The following is a 15554-nucleotide window of genomic DNA, read 5'->3' on the forward strand; positions in this document are numbered from 1 at the left end:
AGGGCTTGTGATTGTAACTGATTTACAGATTTTACTAAAGAAAACAGCAAAGATAGTGTTCTGTCCTTCAGAAATGAAGTGGTTCTAAAATTACTGCTTGTCCTTTACTTTCCCTGTTACAGAGTAATACATAATCCTCTGCAGGCATTGCTGAAATATTCCTGTGCATAGCACACAAATACATGAATAAATTCCATGTATCCCTGGCTGTCTCACGTGAGCATTACTTCTCTTGAGCCCATACTACCGTAGTCTCAGAAGGCCCAGGAAGTAGGAGATTAACAACATTATGCTGAATGTGTTCTGTTCATGCACATTAGACATACTTACTGACAATGAAGTCAGCCACCTCATGCAGTCATCTGTTTTAATAATCTACATTAATGGCTAAATTTTCAAAAATGGGTGTCAAAATTATGCATGTGAAATATGCAGTTACTATTTTTGCATGTGCACTTTTCTGCTTTTCTTCTTCTTAATTTGTGAGCAAACCTGATTTAGGCTCCTACAGTATTCTTCTGTGTAGCCCTAAGGGCTGAGTGAAGTTCTTGTTGTCTGGTGAATAATAATGAAAACCCTTTAGATGTAAGGCAAACCTGGTGAACAAGCAGATGTAGATGTAGTTTTGTGCCGCCCCATGAGAGATCAGTGTCTGATTGTCTGAGTCCTCTCCAAGGAGCATGCTCACACCTAGGTGGGTTGCCCATCAGTGACACCTCCCCCCAACTCCTGTACCAGTTGGTCTAAGGAGCACTGTTGACAAGATACATTTCTTCATTGGTAAGCAGCTACAACCCGTGGTGTATGTTGTTGAAGAAGACAGGGAAGAAAGTTAGCAAGGAACCTCCAAGACTTCCTCAAAGTAGTGGAAAATCTTACCTGGGGGCATGGGTGGGGAGGAAGAAACATGCTGGTACTGGACAATAGTTGCAGCTAGATAAATTATCTGTGTCAAAAACAGACGTTGAGATATTGGACCGCATACTGGGTATGAGATTTCAATGTGACTGGATGGGATGGGGCAAACCATTGTGACTTTTGGGTTTTGTACACAGTGGCATCATATCTTAGATCTGGGAAGAGAGGATCTCCCTCTAAACAACATTGTTGAGGCCACACCTAGAATAAAGTGCTTTGTTCTGGGCTCCTTCCTACCAGAAAGATGCAGACAAACCAGAAGGAGACAAGCAGAAAAATGATAAAATGAACTGCAAGGGTTGCTTTCTAAAGATGGATTAAAAGAGCTATAATTATATAACTTGGCAGAGGATGCACAAGATTAACTATAGGACTTCTCTTTTTCTAATTTCTGTCAAGTATGCAAATGATTAAACGAAACAACAAATAAAGTGGTAAGTCTTGAATGACTTTTGTTCCTCTCCACGCAGATGATGAGAGCTGCCCTCCTGACATGTTTGCTGTGGGATTTGAAGAGATGGTGGAACTAAATGCAGGGAATATTGTAAATACCAGGTAGGTGAAAACAGAGCTGTGCTTTGTACATTCACCTGCATATGGTCACTCTGTGTGGGAATGTGTTTGTCATTAACAAATGCCAAGGTTACCAGCCCAAATGTGCACTCTCTTGCACTCTCTCATTTTTATACAATGCATATCACTGAGCTTTCTAAGCCAATGCAGGGCCCTACTTTAGCACTGTGCTCCCAATATCCTTGTCTGACGCTGAAATGTTAAACTGTCAAAGTCTCTACACACAACTGAAATGTATGTGTGGAATTTTACAATGTGAGCAATATCTCTCTGTGCTTAAGTATTCATGTATGTGTATTCATAAAGGTACTGCTAGGGTAGGAAGTAGAGGTAAGGAATGAACTTTTCTTGTCCGTGCATGTGAAAAAATTTGTTCCTTGACAGGCTGGAGGAGGACTCAAGGAGAAAGGGGCAAAAACAACCAAGGAATGTAGCGTTTCACTGCTGATTCTTCTAGCTTAACATTGAGATATCGTCTTTAGGAATAGTAAAGCTACAGTAGTATGTAGCATGGTTGGTGGGTCAGCTATTCATCTGCATGTATCAGTGGATCTTTAGGACAAGAAAAATAAGGAGGTCTACAAGGTCAAATCTATGCAGACATGGCTGCCCAACCATCACTTGAGAGTAGCAGTGCATTCACTATTGAGCACATGTAGCCGGTCACCTCCTAAGCAGTTAAAGTCCATTTAGCTCTCACCTTACGGCCCTCTGCCTCGTGTTGCAAGAGCAGGGGAAAGAGACATTGCAAAGAAAGAGGCTCCAACATGATTTTTATTATTTCGTTTCTGTTCAATTCATTCAGCGTTTGTTTTTGTTCCAGTACAACTAATAGGAAGATGTGGGGGGAGCAGCTTCAGAAAGCGGTTTCCAGGACTCACCGGTACATTCTGCTGACATCGGCACAGCTTGTTGGCGTTTGTCTCTTCGTCTTTGTACGACCTTATCACATCCCCTTCATTAGGTACGAGGGTGTCATGTTTTCACAAATGGTTTCCTGTGGCCTGGGGTTGGGAGCAGGGAAAGCAGGCCTGGATTAATCAATGTGCACACAGTGCAGTTGAACCAGTGCCGCCATTTCAGTGGGGGGCCTGACTCCAGGGGTACCAACTACACACACAGAAATCATGGGCCAGGAAGGAGTGGGAGGGAGGGCTCTGCCAGCATGCTGTGGCAAGAACTAGTGAGATGGAGTGGGGAGCCGGACCAGCCCTGTGGGACAGGAACTGCTGCTAGCTGAGTGCAGGGTGAGTTCACTCTCTAACAGCCCCTCCAGGGCCTCTCACTCCCTCAGGGCAGAACCGGACCGCCCCCCACACACACACAGATTGTCCCACCCTCTGGGGCAGTACCTGACCCTCATCCCAAAGCTTCCTAACCTGTAGGAGAAGGAAAGGTGGGGGACAGGTAAATGCCATAGTTCACAGGGCCCCAAAGTTCTTCAATCTGGCCCTGAGGTGAAGGCCTGGTTTTTGCTGAGAATTCCTGCTGCAGAAATGTGTTCTTCATTTCGTGTAAGCTCATTAACCCGTACAATTGTAAAAGTGAGGTTGGGCTAGGGATAGAGATAAAAATTCCTGTTAAAAACAGAATTTCATTGGCTAACAAATTCTTCAGACATGAGAAGTAATAATTTTACTTTATTTCTTTATTTTAAATAAAATCAATAGAAACGAGCAAGTTAGGACATCTGTACAGTATTTTACAACGTAAGCTGTACTGATGCCAAACTGGGCAAAAGGAGAAGACTCCCATCAAAAATAGACCAAGGAGGAGATATTTTCAAAAGCACAAATTGGAGTCAGGCAACTTGCTCCCTTTGACTTTCACTAGGAGTGAGCCATCTAATTGTCGAGGGCACCTTTATAAATTTCTCCCCGCTAAGCTTCCCTGCACCCATCCCCAATACAGACAAAAGCTGGAGAAAAGATATAGGCCTAATGCAGTTCCTAGAACCAACAGGGGAAGCAAATCCTAGAGTCAAGATTTCTCCTCTGAGAAGATCATTCCTTTGATAGAGGAAGGGAGCGTGGGTTCAAGTCTCTACTTTGCCACAGGCTTCCTGTGTCACCTTGGGCAAGTCACTTTCTCTCTGTGACTCAGTTCCCCTTCTGTAGAATGGGAATAGTAGCACTGCCCTACCTCACGGAGGCACTGTGAGGACAAATACGTTAAAGATTGTGTGACGTTCAGGTGCTGTGGTAATGGGGATTGTATAAGATCCTTAGATAGACCGTCCTGCCGTCAGTCCCCAGGATGAAATCCTGGCCCCATTGAAGACAATGGCAAAACTTCCACTGACTTTAGTGGGGCCAAGATTTCACCTCAGATTTTTAACTATAGTAACCGTTAAGAGCACCTTCCCCAATTGTTGTAGTAGCACAAAGGGAGAGGAGCAGTCTCTGAGGCACCCAGGAACTAAGCCATATGTAGATCCCTACCAACACCTTGACTTGCACCCTAAAGTAAATAGAAAGCCAACCCCGCCATTGCAGAACTATCATAATATTCTCCCTGTGGCCAACACTGCCAAACAGGTAGCTAGTGGTACTCTGCACCAGCTGCAGCTTTGGAGTGTTCTTCAGGGGTAGTCTCATGGAGAGAGCGCTGTAGTAATACAACCTGGAGTTACAAGGTCCAGATCTGCGCTAAAAGGCAGATTCACCTGGGAAAAAATATGCTTTTGGCCACTGATGACATCTGAGATCCAGGAGCAATCAGGGCTGCAAAGTACACTAAAATCCAAAAACTCTTGGGCTAGAGAGTGGATAATCTTGTTGGTCATAAGATGAGAAAACTCTCCTACCGTATATTTATGCTGCTTCTGCCACCTGGACTCCTTTCTTCTCTAGATTTAGCTTCAGCGAGCTTACTGTCATTAGTCTCCATTTCAACCAAGCGCTGTGGAACCAAATAGACTACAGCATCTGGGCCTAAATCGACAGAGACAGAGTTGTGTGACCTCTGTGTACAGTAGTGATGACAGGGGAACCCAAACCAGCTCCCTGTCTACCTCAGCAGACTCACATACACATTGGGTAGGGTGGGTAACAGAACAGAGCCTGCATGAAAGTGCCTGTGCAGTGGAATGAAGCATGCCTACGGATATGCGGGTGGGAGCGGAGTAATTGGCCAGAACTACCCACTGGCATCTCCCAGAGAAGACTAGAACAATATCATCCACCCCATACCAAATGCACTGCTCTGTCACTAAAACCTTCTAGAATTTCAAAGCCTGCTGGGCTATCTTACTTTCTCTTTCACTAGTCAAATATCCACCATGAAGGTCCATGCAGTCTTCATGTCGTACCTAGCTCTGCAGTCAGACTAATGGAATCCAGGTAACACTAGTGTTCCCTTACTGCAGCCTTCTGCGTTCTAAAGGGAAAAGACTAAATTCCTGAATTTATTTTATTTATTTTTTATTTTTTTTAACTAACCTGTCTGATAAAAGTAGTCCAAAGAAGGAGAATAACTTTTACTAGGTGAAATTTGAGTACTCCAGCTTGAATAAAAAGGGATCAATAGCAGAATTACTCTCCAGATTGGTTCTATTGCAACTGTCAACCTGTTAGCACTCAGATATACAGCAGTGGCCCATTGAAAGTCCTGAAAGGTTTTGATTTTAATAAGTGGCTGAGTTTCATTATTTAATATTAATGGGCTGCTACAGGATACATGGACACAGCCAATCCTAGCCACGTGATTTTGTAGTTTAAAAAAAAAAAGAAAAATCCAGAAAAGGACAACAAAAATGATCAGAGGCAGAGAAAGGTTTCTATGCTAAGGGAGATTAAAAGGTTAGGACTAGTTTAAAGAGGAGATGAATAAAATAGGATTGAATGTGATTGAAGTATATATCACAGTGAATGGGTCAAGGAACTCAGAGGCTCAAGATACTATGAGGCTGTCTCACCACAACCTTTCCTATAACCTTAACCAAGAATGGAGGATTAGATTCCAGTTAATAGTTGTATAGGTTGGCACATCAATGGATGGCTTCTTAGAGCAGAGACGGAACACATGATTCCTTAAAATGGTCAAAACTCTCTCAGAGAAGGTGTTGATGTTCCCCACCAGCCAACCCAGGAGCTAGTATTTCCCCACTGGCCTTCACCAGCCAGGAAAGAGAAGCAAAGCACGGGTTGTGGTATGAAATTCCCCCAACACCTCTAGAACCTCCAAGAATGTGTGTAACCAAAAGTCAACCAAAGACCTAACATTTGTCCCCTCCAGATATTGCCCTGCATCAATGGACACAAATATTCTAGTCCAGTGCTCATGATTTTATGTACAAAGTAACTGGAAATTTTCTCAATAGGAAGGATTCACACAGGACTGGGCAATTACAATTATGATCTCACCATTTGCTTATCTGAAGAGACAGGCGTGCATTATTCTCAAAATAGACTGGCTATCTGGGAGTAATTACTCTGCTAACAGGTGGTTTGTTTTGCCAAGTTGTAATATAATGTAAAACAATGATATGTTAATTGCTAAGATGTAATTGAAATACCATGTAATTAATAATATGGATGCAACAGGCAATTTGTTATCAAAACTGATGCCATTTCAGTGCTCAAGGTCTGAGTATTTGTTTCTAACAATCAACTAGTTTGATAAATACAGATTTTATAATCTGTATGCTTTGATATTTGCATTGATACACCAGAGATGTAGCCCGCTCTCCACTACAAAAGTTGCATTTCATGGTATGGAAATGCCACTTCAGTAGATAACCAGCTGTCAGCAGATTCATGTCAGCAGAATGGAAAATAAAAGGGAGTAAAAAGTGACCCTTAATTATTGTCACTACTTCAAAGGAATTTTTTTGATAAAGACAAACATCAAAAGTAAACCTCATATAAGTTACAAAAGTTACAGAAATGTTTTCATGCAAAGAATGCTGAGTAGTTTGGAAAGGATGCCAAGAGGGGTGGCCCAAGGACAAAGTTATTTCACTTGATTGTTTTATTACTGTATTATTGTTTTTTAACTGGTAATCTGAAACATTAGAACATCTATACGGCCAATAGTAATGTTGCAGCAAAAGACCCTAAGAGATCCATTGAACAACATGAATCTCTGCTCATTCATTCATTTAATAACTGGAGGGAAAATAAAAGCATCATTCTAAATAAGATGGGGTTTTCCTTTCCACTTTCCAGTAATGACTGATTGATTTTTTTTTTCTCTCTCCCTCCCACCCCCACATTTTTTTTTTTTTTTTTTTTGGTCCAGGGATGTAGCAATAGACACAGTGAAAACCGGGATGAGAGGGAAAGCTGGGAATAAAGGCGCAGTAGGCATCCGTTTCCAGTTCCACAGTACCAGTTTTTGCTTCATATGCAGTCACTTGACAGCTGGTCAGTCTCAAGTGAAAGAGAGGAATGAAGATTATAAAGAGATTACACAGAAACTCAGCTTCCCAATGGTAAGTATTTAGGATGTCTCAGACAGAAATGTTGTGAATGGGAGTGAAAATTATATCCTTAAATTTTTAATTGTGAGAGTCAGTAGCAATCTATACTACCTGGCAGGTCAGCACGGGAGGCAATTCAAAGTCATAGAGTATTCACACAAAAGAACTTAATAAAAAATAAGGTTGAAAAAAAAAGTAAGGTTGAAAGCATAAATAAAGTAAATAAAAAAAAAAGTAAGGTTGAAAGCATATTTCCATGGAGACCAGCTAACCCAAAAACAAATGATACTTTCTTTACAAAAATTCTACACCTTTAAATAACCCAGATGTTAGAATGCCTGAACGTGAACAATGAAGGGATATAACCAGTTTCCCACTATCATAATGCTTCATCACTCACTATCACACCCACCTGATTCACAGATTGAAAACTTTATGCATTGTGGACCAGATTCTCCAGTTTGCCAAGATTACGCTTTAAGAACCAGGTGTGGTGGCATCACAGAGACAGTAATGGCTCCCTGGTTCTCTGCTCAGACCCAGAACAGATTAGTTCACCCTGGGGCTGCTCTAATTTGAATTAGTTAGCAAGAGTCCCTAAAAGACCATTTTCTATCAGAGCATACCCAGAGTGTGTCATACTCCAGCTACTCCTTCTCTTTGATTGTGACATGCCACAACTTCTCAGTCTCCTGCACACAGCCTACATGCCTCCTGCTTTTCTTCATCCTTTCTCCCTACACTTCCCCTAGAGTCCCATTTCCCAAGACCAACAAGCGCACTTAATTTTTATCTTTATCAGAATGTGGCGCAAACAGACATTCTGAAATCCCTTTCCTCTGTATTTATATCAGATATGATATCTTTTGGATGGTATTCTGTTGATCACCTCTCAGTTGTCTCTTTTTAAGGCCAGCAAGTGGCCCTGTAGGGTTTTTGTGGCTTTGTTCCTGTGCTTGCCTTAATGGTGTTGGCCGCATTAGATTTCCACAGCTGCCATTTCTTTCAGACTTCTCCAGAGAGCCTGTAAGCCAGGGAACGAAAGGACCAGTTTATGATGTGTTCATTTATTCTGTTAAGTCAGCAAAGAATGGCATTTAGGTTGAAGAGCATAAAATTTAACTCCCTGTTGTTTCCAGGGTTTAGAGGCTTGACACATATAGCATATTAATCAGTTTCCATTTATGTTAGAAATAATAGTCCCAGTATTGAAGACCTGCATAGAATATTCATTCTAAATGGCCATAAAATCATGCGTATAGCAGTCCTTACTTCCAATAGCTCATTAACTATTTTATATCCTGTAAGTTTACTATATTGGTGTATACTTTGTGTGTGTGTGTAATATATATTAACAGTGCCCTCTAGTGATGCTAGAGATACAGGTCTGAAGTTTCAGAGTAACAGCCATGTTAGGTCTGAAGTGTTTCCTTTATGAATCCCTGTGTTCAGAGGTTTAGAGCTTATTTTTTGAAAGTGCAGTTATCTGTAGCATAACACGTGAAACTTAAACATTGGAATGAATCTCTGTTAATAATATTATTACTTTACATTTACAGAAATGTGCTATGCAGTTGTAGGGGCAAATTTTCAGCCTGGTCTTGACTGAAGCCTCTGTTTTTGCAGGTGCATACAATAGCAAGAGCATTTTGTGGCTGCAGTTTAGATCATGCAGGCATATAAGTCCTTGACTGTGCCAGAATTAAGATATCTAAATTATGGATGTAAAATTGTGACTAAATAACTGTGGGATGCAGAAGGAAATGTAGAGACCGCTTTTTTAGTCTGCACTGGATTTAGCAATTAAAACCTTGTAAACAAGTCCAAAATATAGTATTCCAGGGAGACTGAGTTTTAAAACTCAGTTGATTTAAAATGTATCATTTTAAATTATGTCTTAAATTCTGTATCTTCTAACCAGGGGAGGAATGTGTTCTCACATGACTATGTGTTCTGGTGTGGTGATTTTAACTATCGCATTGATCTGACATATGAAGAAGTCTTTTATTTTCTTAAACGACAAGACTGGAAAAGACTCCTGGAATTTGATCAACTACAGCAGCAGAAATCCAGTGGAAAAGTAAGGGGATTTATCCCATTTGCTCCAAATTTAAAATAGCCGTTTTCCAGAACACCCATATTTTGATCCAAACTAATTGCCTTTAAGAAAGAATGAAAATGAGGGCATTTTCAGAAATGCGTTTCTATGGGTATGTTCATTTAAAAAAAATCAAAGTGTGATTATACTAATAAAAGTGAATATGTGACTATGTAACCTTCATAAGCAGGAATTTAGCTGATTGAAGAAATGATATTTATTTTAATAGATTTTTAAAGACTTTCATGAAGGCACTATTCGTTTTGGACCAACATATAAATATGACGTTGGCTCAGAGGCTTATGATACAAGCGATAAGTGCAGAACCCCTGCTTGGACTGACCGAGTGCTTTGGTGGAGAAAGAAGCTTTCATTTGATAAAACAGGTGTGTAGGGTCTTTCTCATTTTAAATAACGATGCCTGTCAGTCAGATCTCACTGGATCCAAGGGATGGAGTTTGGTCTAGTGGTTAGAGAAGAAGGTGGACAGTCTGGGATTCTAGGTTCTATACCTGGATCTGGCCTTTAGTCTGGGTGAAACTGTGATTACCTTACTCATGGTGGTACTCCCTTTGGTTTCAGTGGGACTGCTTTCATGAACATAGAAGTCACATTTGAAACCTGATCAAGTCACTTAGCTACAGCCTACTCCTGCTCCTGTTGTTACTGATTTCAATAAGGATCTGAGCCTTGTGCCTTGGTTTCCTCAGATGTTATTAGGGAATGATAATACTGAATGTTGTGAGGTTTTATTAATTCATACTTGTAAAATGCTTTGAGATCCTTGAATGGAAAGTGCTATGGAAGTGCAATGCATTACTTTATCTGTAAGTTAAAAGCTATAAAATACTAGGACAGTTTTTAAAAAAAAAAAAACTTTTTGCCGCCAGAGCCATATTTCCATACCAGCCTCTGAATCTGCATGTCATCCATTAGTGTGTGTAAAAACTGCACTTACGCATGCAAAGTGAAGAGTTACATGAGAAATTATCTGATCCATGCATACAAATGTGAATTTACCTCTTAAGATACAAGGGTCATCCCGTGGACTGCCTCAGTATAAATACCATGAAGGAAAGTGAGGGTTTCCAGAGAGGATGTCAATGTAACATAAATAATCTCATATTGATTTTAAAATCTAATGGTGTAGTAAAAAGAGGATCATGACCAGTAAATAGAGGCATGAGCTTACAAAGCAATAAAACCGTAGAAGGGATGAGATGCAGGGGATAACAATAGGTGAACTTCAGTTTGTGTGAGAAGTAAGCTCAAATATTGGTAGGGCTGCAGTTCTTCTAAGCCAATAGGGTCCTACACACAGGAATAGAGGGGTTTGTGTTGCTGTAGATAATCGAAATATCCCAGCTGAATAACCAAGAAGAAAATAACACTTGGATGGGAGGATAAAAGTGCTGGTATCTCCTCCCTATACTTCTCACAGTTAGCAGAGGCACCCTCTCTCCACTTCTGGCTGCTCAATAATTGACCCAATTTTTTCCCCCTTCCACCTTCTAGACCACAGTTAGCCTAAAAATCCTCCCTTAAGAATCTGCCTTTCACCCTTTCCGTTTTTTTCACGTTTCTACAACTTTTGTCATTTTGTCATGTTTGTAGCAGGTCTGCCATTGTTCTAAATGCATGCAGAAGTTGAATAACTCTCCTCATATTTCCCAACTGCTTTATGATTGTTGCAGACTATCCAGTAATTCCATTGCATCTTTTCAGCTAAAAAAATATCCCCAGCTATTCAATAAATTTCCCTTTCTCTCTCAATTCTTCTTTCAAGTGGCCCCAGAGAGGACTTCAGCTGGCTGAGCAGACATTGTAGATGGGATGATCTAGCAGGGCTGCAAGAGCCCACCATATATCAGAAGAAAGTAGCAAATAAGTGAAACCTCTTTCTCCTGTACTTACAGACCTTCCAGAGCTAGGCCAAGTGGTAACACAGCTAGGAGATCCATCTTCTCCCCCTCCCCATTTTCTGCCTTTGAGCCCCACCCAATCCTTCTGGTTCCATTCACCACCTATAAACTCCACTACCCATTCTGATTTGGTGGCAAAGCTTCCTCTCTTTCTTTTTCTCTCTCTCTCTCTACTGCTGATCTGCCGAATAGTCCAACTTCCATTTCTGTTCTAGGCAGTGGAGGATACTGGGGCCAGAGAGCTGTTTGCAGAGGTGGGGAGACATTCCTTGCAGGTTGTTTACAATTCAATTCCTAGATCAAAGGGAAGAGATGGTACAGCTAGTATGAGGCAGCCAGGAGAAGTGACCATGTCCCACAGTAACTCATCTTGAGCTCTGGAGATGAGAAATAACCCTTCTCCCCAGGCCTAGCAATGCATCCCTCCATTTCTTCATGTTTCTGAGGGCAGCACAGGGCCTCCCCTAGCATAAAGGGAGAGTCCAGAGTGGCACTAGCTGGTAAGGAAGCAACAATCTATACTACACTCTTATCCCAGATTTGAACACTTCCTGTCACCCAGAAAAACCATGTGGAAAGCAGAGAAGCTAGAGCCATACAGGATTTCCTCTGTCTGGTCTCTTAACTGCATGTGGTTATTCCAAAATATAGGTGTTTTCAGGCTGGAGGAAAATGCTATACTTTAATGTGATGGTGTGTGATGCTGAATTATATAGGTCTCTGAAAAGTTATTGGTTTGCATTTTGTCTTGTTCTAATGATCTGTGCTATCGATTGCACTTCTTTTTACATTTTGTTTTCTATTAGGAAATTCAAGGTCTAGAAGGATATAAGCCATCCTTTAGATGGAGTGCTTCAGGAACAATGTGTTTTGGTGAAAACCACAGTTCTGTGAAATGCAGATTGTTAAAATAGTTTTAATTATTATTACAAGTCTATGAACTTTAATGCTCTTTTGTGCTGTATAGCTGGAGAGATCAATCTCCTAGATAGTGATCTGAGTGCTGAAACAAAAGTCAAACACACTTGGACTCCTGGTGCCCTGATGTATTATGGAAGAGCAGAGCTGCAGGCATCTGATCACAGGTAATGTCCTAGCTTAGATTATCTTTCTCTGATTACATTGAGGCTCACTGAAGTATATATTCAATGGAAGGGCCAAGAATGATTGTTAATGGACACTACATGCTTATTCTCTGTTCAGCACTTTGACATTTAACCCCATCATGGTTCTAAACCGAAGGGTGGCAATGCCCGTGGGCCTTGTATTAATTTTCCTCTGTACTATGATCTCAGCAAGGGCTGGACAAGATGCAGAGGCAAGGGCTGGATGATTTGATGCCTCTCCTCATTCATTTCTGACAACTCAAACCAATTAAAGGTGCAGCATTGACAGGCACCACCCAGCCTTCTGCTAGAATGAAGGCAGCTGAGATGTATTGCCTTAGCGGCATAAACTGTGTGTGTAGAGCTGGGGGTGTGTGAATGTTAATGAGCTTCTCTGAGATGCAAACACATTAAGCCTCCCCACTTACGGAGAAAGGGGAAGAGAACAAAATCAAAAGCTGAGGCAGCCATGTTGATTATCGATCTTCTCCCTAAAGAAAAATTATACAGATTAACTTTCTTTGCTCACTGTTATTGTTTCACTTGTTCTGAAAATGAATGCTATGAGTGCTTTCATAAATGTATCTCAAAAGCTTGTCTGTTTTCAAAATAGCTTCTGTAATTATCCTGGGGTGCTCTATGGAAATGCTGTTTTCTTTCTCACAGTAGAGTTCAGTGAATCACAAAAGTGCTTTTCACAGCATTGTTACTCTGGAGGGCTGTTTCACCTTTCTCCAGCAATGAAAGAACATGCTTCTCACAAACAAACCACTTCTCTATGTCAAGGCACTAGCCCATTCGCACCGACACTACTGGCTCCTGCAGCTAACAGTGTAATTGCCACAATCATCATAAAATGCAACATTTGAAGCAAGGCTTCTTTTACCTTGGCTCCCAGTTACAGCAACCACCACTGCAGTAACCATGTTTCAACAACACCTGTTAGTTACACTCAGTACGTTGGGTTTTCCAGGATGTGCTATAAAAAGAAACTCCAGTGTATCTCTTCTAACATCCAACAACGTACTAAGCAACAACAGTGTTTTCAGAAATAGTTAACACTTCCTATAGAGGGTTGTTTTAATTTCTGTCTCCCCTTCATCTCAACCTTCAGTCTTTTTGTTCAGTCTGGTAGTGCGTATTACAGAACCAGCTGTAGTGCAGATAGCGGGTAGCAATGACAAGTGGTTAGATATGCAAGTGTCCAATGAGTGCCTTCAGTGCATCTGCAAGTACAATCTTGAGGGTGCAGATTGCATCTACAGAGGCTGATCCTCAGCCCTTTGGACAGCTTGCCCCTATTTATGTAGATCTGACACACACAGAGAGCTAACACATAAGAGATGATTCATAACTATTTAGAAAATCATTGTCTGTACTACACAAACATGTTGCACACTTAAGGGTACATTGTCCTCTCACTGTTAGTCCTGGGCAAAAGAACTAGAAGCCAAGAAGAAAAACTGCTTTATCTTGGGCATCCTGTGTGAATTCGGGCAAACCACTTAACCTCACTATGCCTCTTGGGAAATAACACTTCCCTGTTTCATAGAGGAGTTGGGAAACAATTTATTAATATAAGTAAAGCACTCTGAGATCTTGGGATGGAAGGTCCTATGGAAGTGCCAAGTATTATATTCATATTATTATTACTGTTTGCTACTACAGTATATTATCACCACTATCTTTCACTAAATGTAGTGGTGGTAAATCTGTGAGACCCTATATGAGGGAGTAGACAGAGTAATAAATTAGGAGTCCAGACTCCGGGGTTCTGTTGCCCGCTGTGCTGCTTACTCATTATGTGGCCTTGGGCCCACTACTCAACTTCTCTCTCTCTCTCTCTCTGTCTCTCTCGCTCTGGGGATGTCTACGCTGCCACTGGGAGCGTGCTTCCCAGCTTGGGTAGATAGGCATGCACTAGCTCTGCTCAAGCTAATACACGAAAAATTGCAACATAGCTGGGGTTAGCACAGGTGGCAGCTCAGGCTAGCCATCTGAGTATAAACCCGGCCAGACCCCATCGGTATGTATTTGGGTAGTTAGCCCAAGCTGCTACCCCAGCTACACTACTATTTTTTAGCATACTAGCTCTAGCAGAGCTAACACGTCTGTCTACCTGAGCAGGGACACATGTTCCCAGCTGCTGTGTAGACGTACCCTATGTGTAAAATGGGTATTACAGTTATTTACTTCAAAGGGGTATTGTTAGGCTTAATTAAAATATCTGCAAAGTGCTGTGAGATCCCGGGATGAAAGGTGCTTCAGAAATACATCTAAAAATAGATTCTTGCTTTCAGACAACCAATCTTTTGCATGTCCTATTATTTGAGGGTGATTTTAGATAACATGAAAGCAATGTTTGTGTGTGTGTATAAAATCTAGGCCCGTGTTAGCTATTGTAGAAGTGGAAGTCCAGGAAGTTAACGTGGCTGCCCGCGAAAGCGTTTTCCAGGAAGTGTCATCCTTCCAGGGACCATTGGATGCCACCGTAATGGTAAATCTCCAGTCACCAACCCCTGAAGAGAAAAACGAATTTCCGGAGGACTTGCGGACTGAGCTTATGCAAATATTTGAGAATTATGGCACCATTGTTCTTGTCAGGTAAATGTTGATTTCTTGACACGTGCAATCTATTTTTTAAAAAATCCTAATTAAAATGCATTAACTGTGTGGAATAGGAATAACCGTTTTAGACTGTAACATATTGCATTAATGATTAGAAATTATTAGCACTTATGTTTTATTTCTCTCTATCCGACTAAAGAAATATCCTAACAGGTTCCTTGGCTATGTGGGGGAGAAGGGTATGCAGTGCTCCAGGTCAGAGGCTTCGCCCTGAATGTGCCTCCTGGGGCCAGCTCTTCACCTTGCTCAGGCTCAGCCCTTTTATCCTCATGCATTGGGTGTTGCCTCAATTTGCAGTACTTCTAATTTGTGCCTCCCATTCCTGTGACTGAGACAGTCTGCCTTCCTTGGCAATCTTTCACACCCATTTGGCTCTCCTGAGTGACTCCACCTCTTTTGGATTTTAGAGCCTCTAGCCTATCCTTGGGGGCTCAGGCTCTTTTGTCATTCCTGGACCTACTGAGTGCGAGGGAGGGTGTTTAGTTCTAAGCCCTGTTGGAGGAGTTTTGTTTCCTTCCAGTTGAGTTATTTTGGGCCTCCTGGTAGCTATGGTACTTCTGTGTTGAAGAAAACAAGCACAGCTTGGCATTATCTGATTTACATTACCATGAGTGGAAGAAAACAACAGCATCAAAAGTACCTGTCCAAAGTGGGAAAAGGGCTAGCAGAACCGAGTGTGCCACTGAAGTGGGACTGATGTTAGACTGTTCCGCTGGGCATGCATCCGAAGTCGTGCCTGGCCACAAAATGCTGCTATGCCTGCTGCTTCCTCCTGGAATCTAACTTCTTTGTGGCAGTAGTTGTGACTTGACAGCAAGACCAACAAATCAATTACGAGGCATTTGACCTACTTATTTCAGGAGATTGTTTTGCTAAATACTGTCAGC

At 41.5% G+C, this 15554-nt stretch overlaps 1 protein-coding gene across 1 annotated transcript in view; it reads left to right on the forward strand.

Moving 5' to 3' along the window:
* Window positions 1–15554, forward strand: part of SYNJ2 (synaptojanin 2) — a 103914-nt gene that overhangs the window by 73768 nt on the left and 14592 nt on the right. Inside the window, exons 13-19 of the mRNA XM_074948687.1 lie at window positions 1389–1473; window positions 2315–2455; window positions 6733–6925; window positions 8835–8993; window positions 9241–9397; window positions 11901–12018; window positions 14425–14643. Of these exons, the coding sequence (XP_074804788.1) occupies window positions 1389–1473; window positions 2315–2455; window positions 6733–6925; window positions 8835–8993; window positions 9241–9397; window positions 11901–12018; window positions 14425–14643 (1072 nt within the window). The remainder of the gene's footprint in view (window positions 1–1388; window positions 1474–2314; window positions 2456–6732; window positions 6926–8834; window positions 8994–9240; window positions 9398–11900; window positions 12019–14424; window positions 14644–15554) is intronic.

This window comes from Natator depressus, chromosome 3 (assembly GCF_965152275.1).
Source record: "Natator depressus isolate rNatDep1 chromosome 3, rNatDep2.hap1, whole genome shotgun sequence".
Taxonomy (NCBI): Eukaryota; Metazoa; Chordata; order Testudines; family Cheloniidae; genus Natator; species Natator depressus.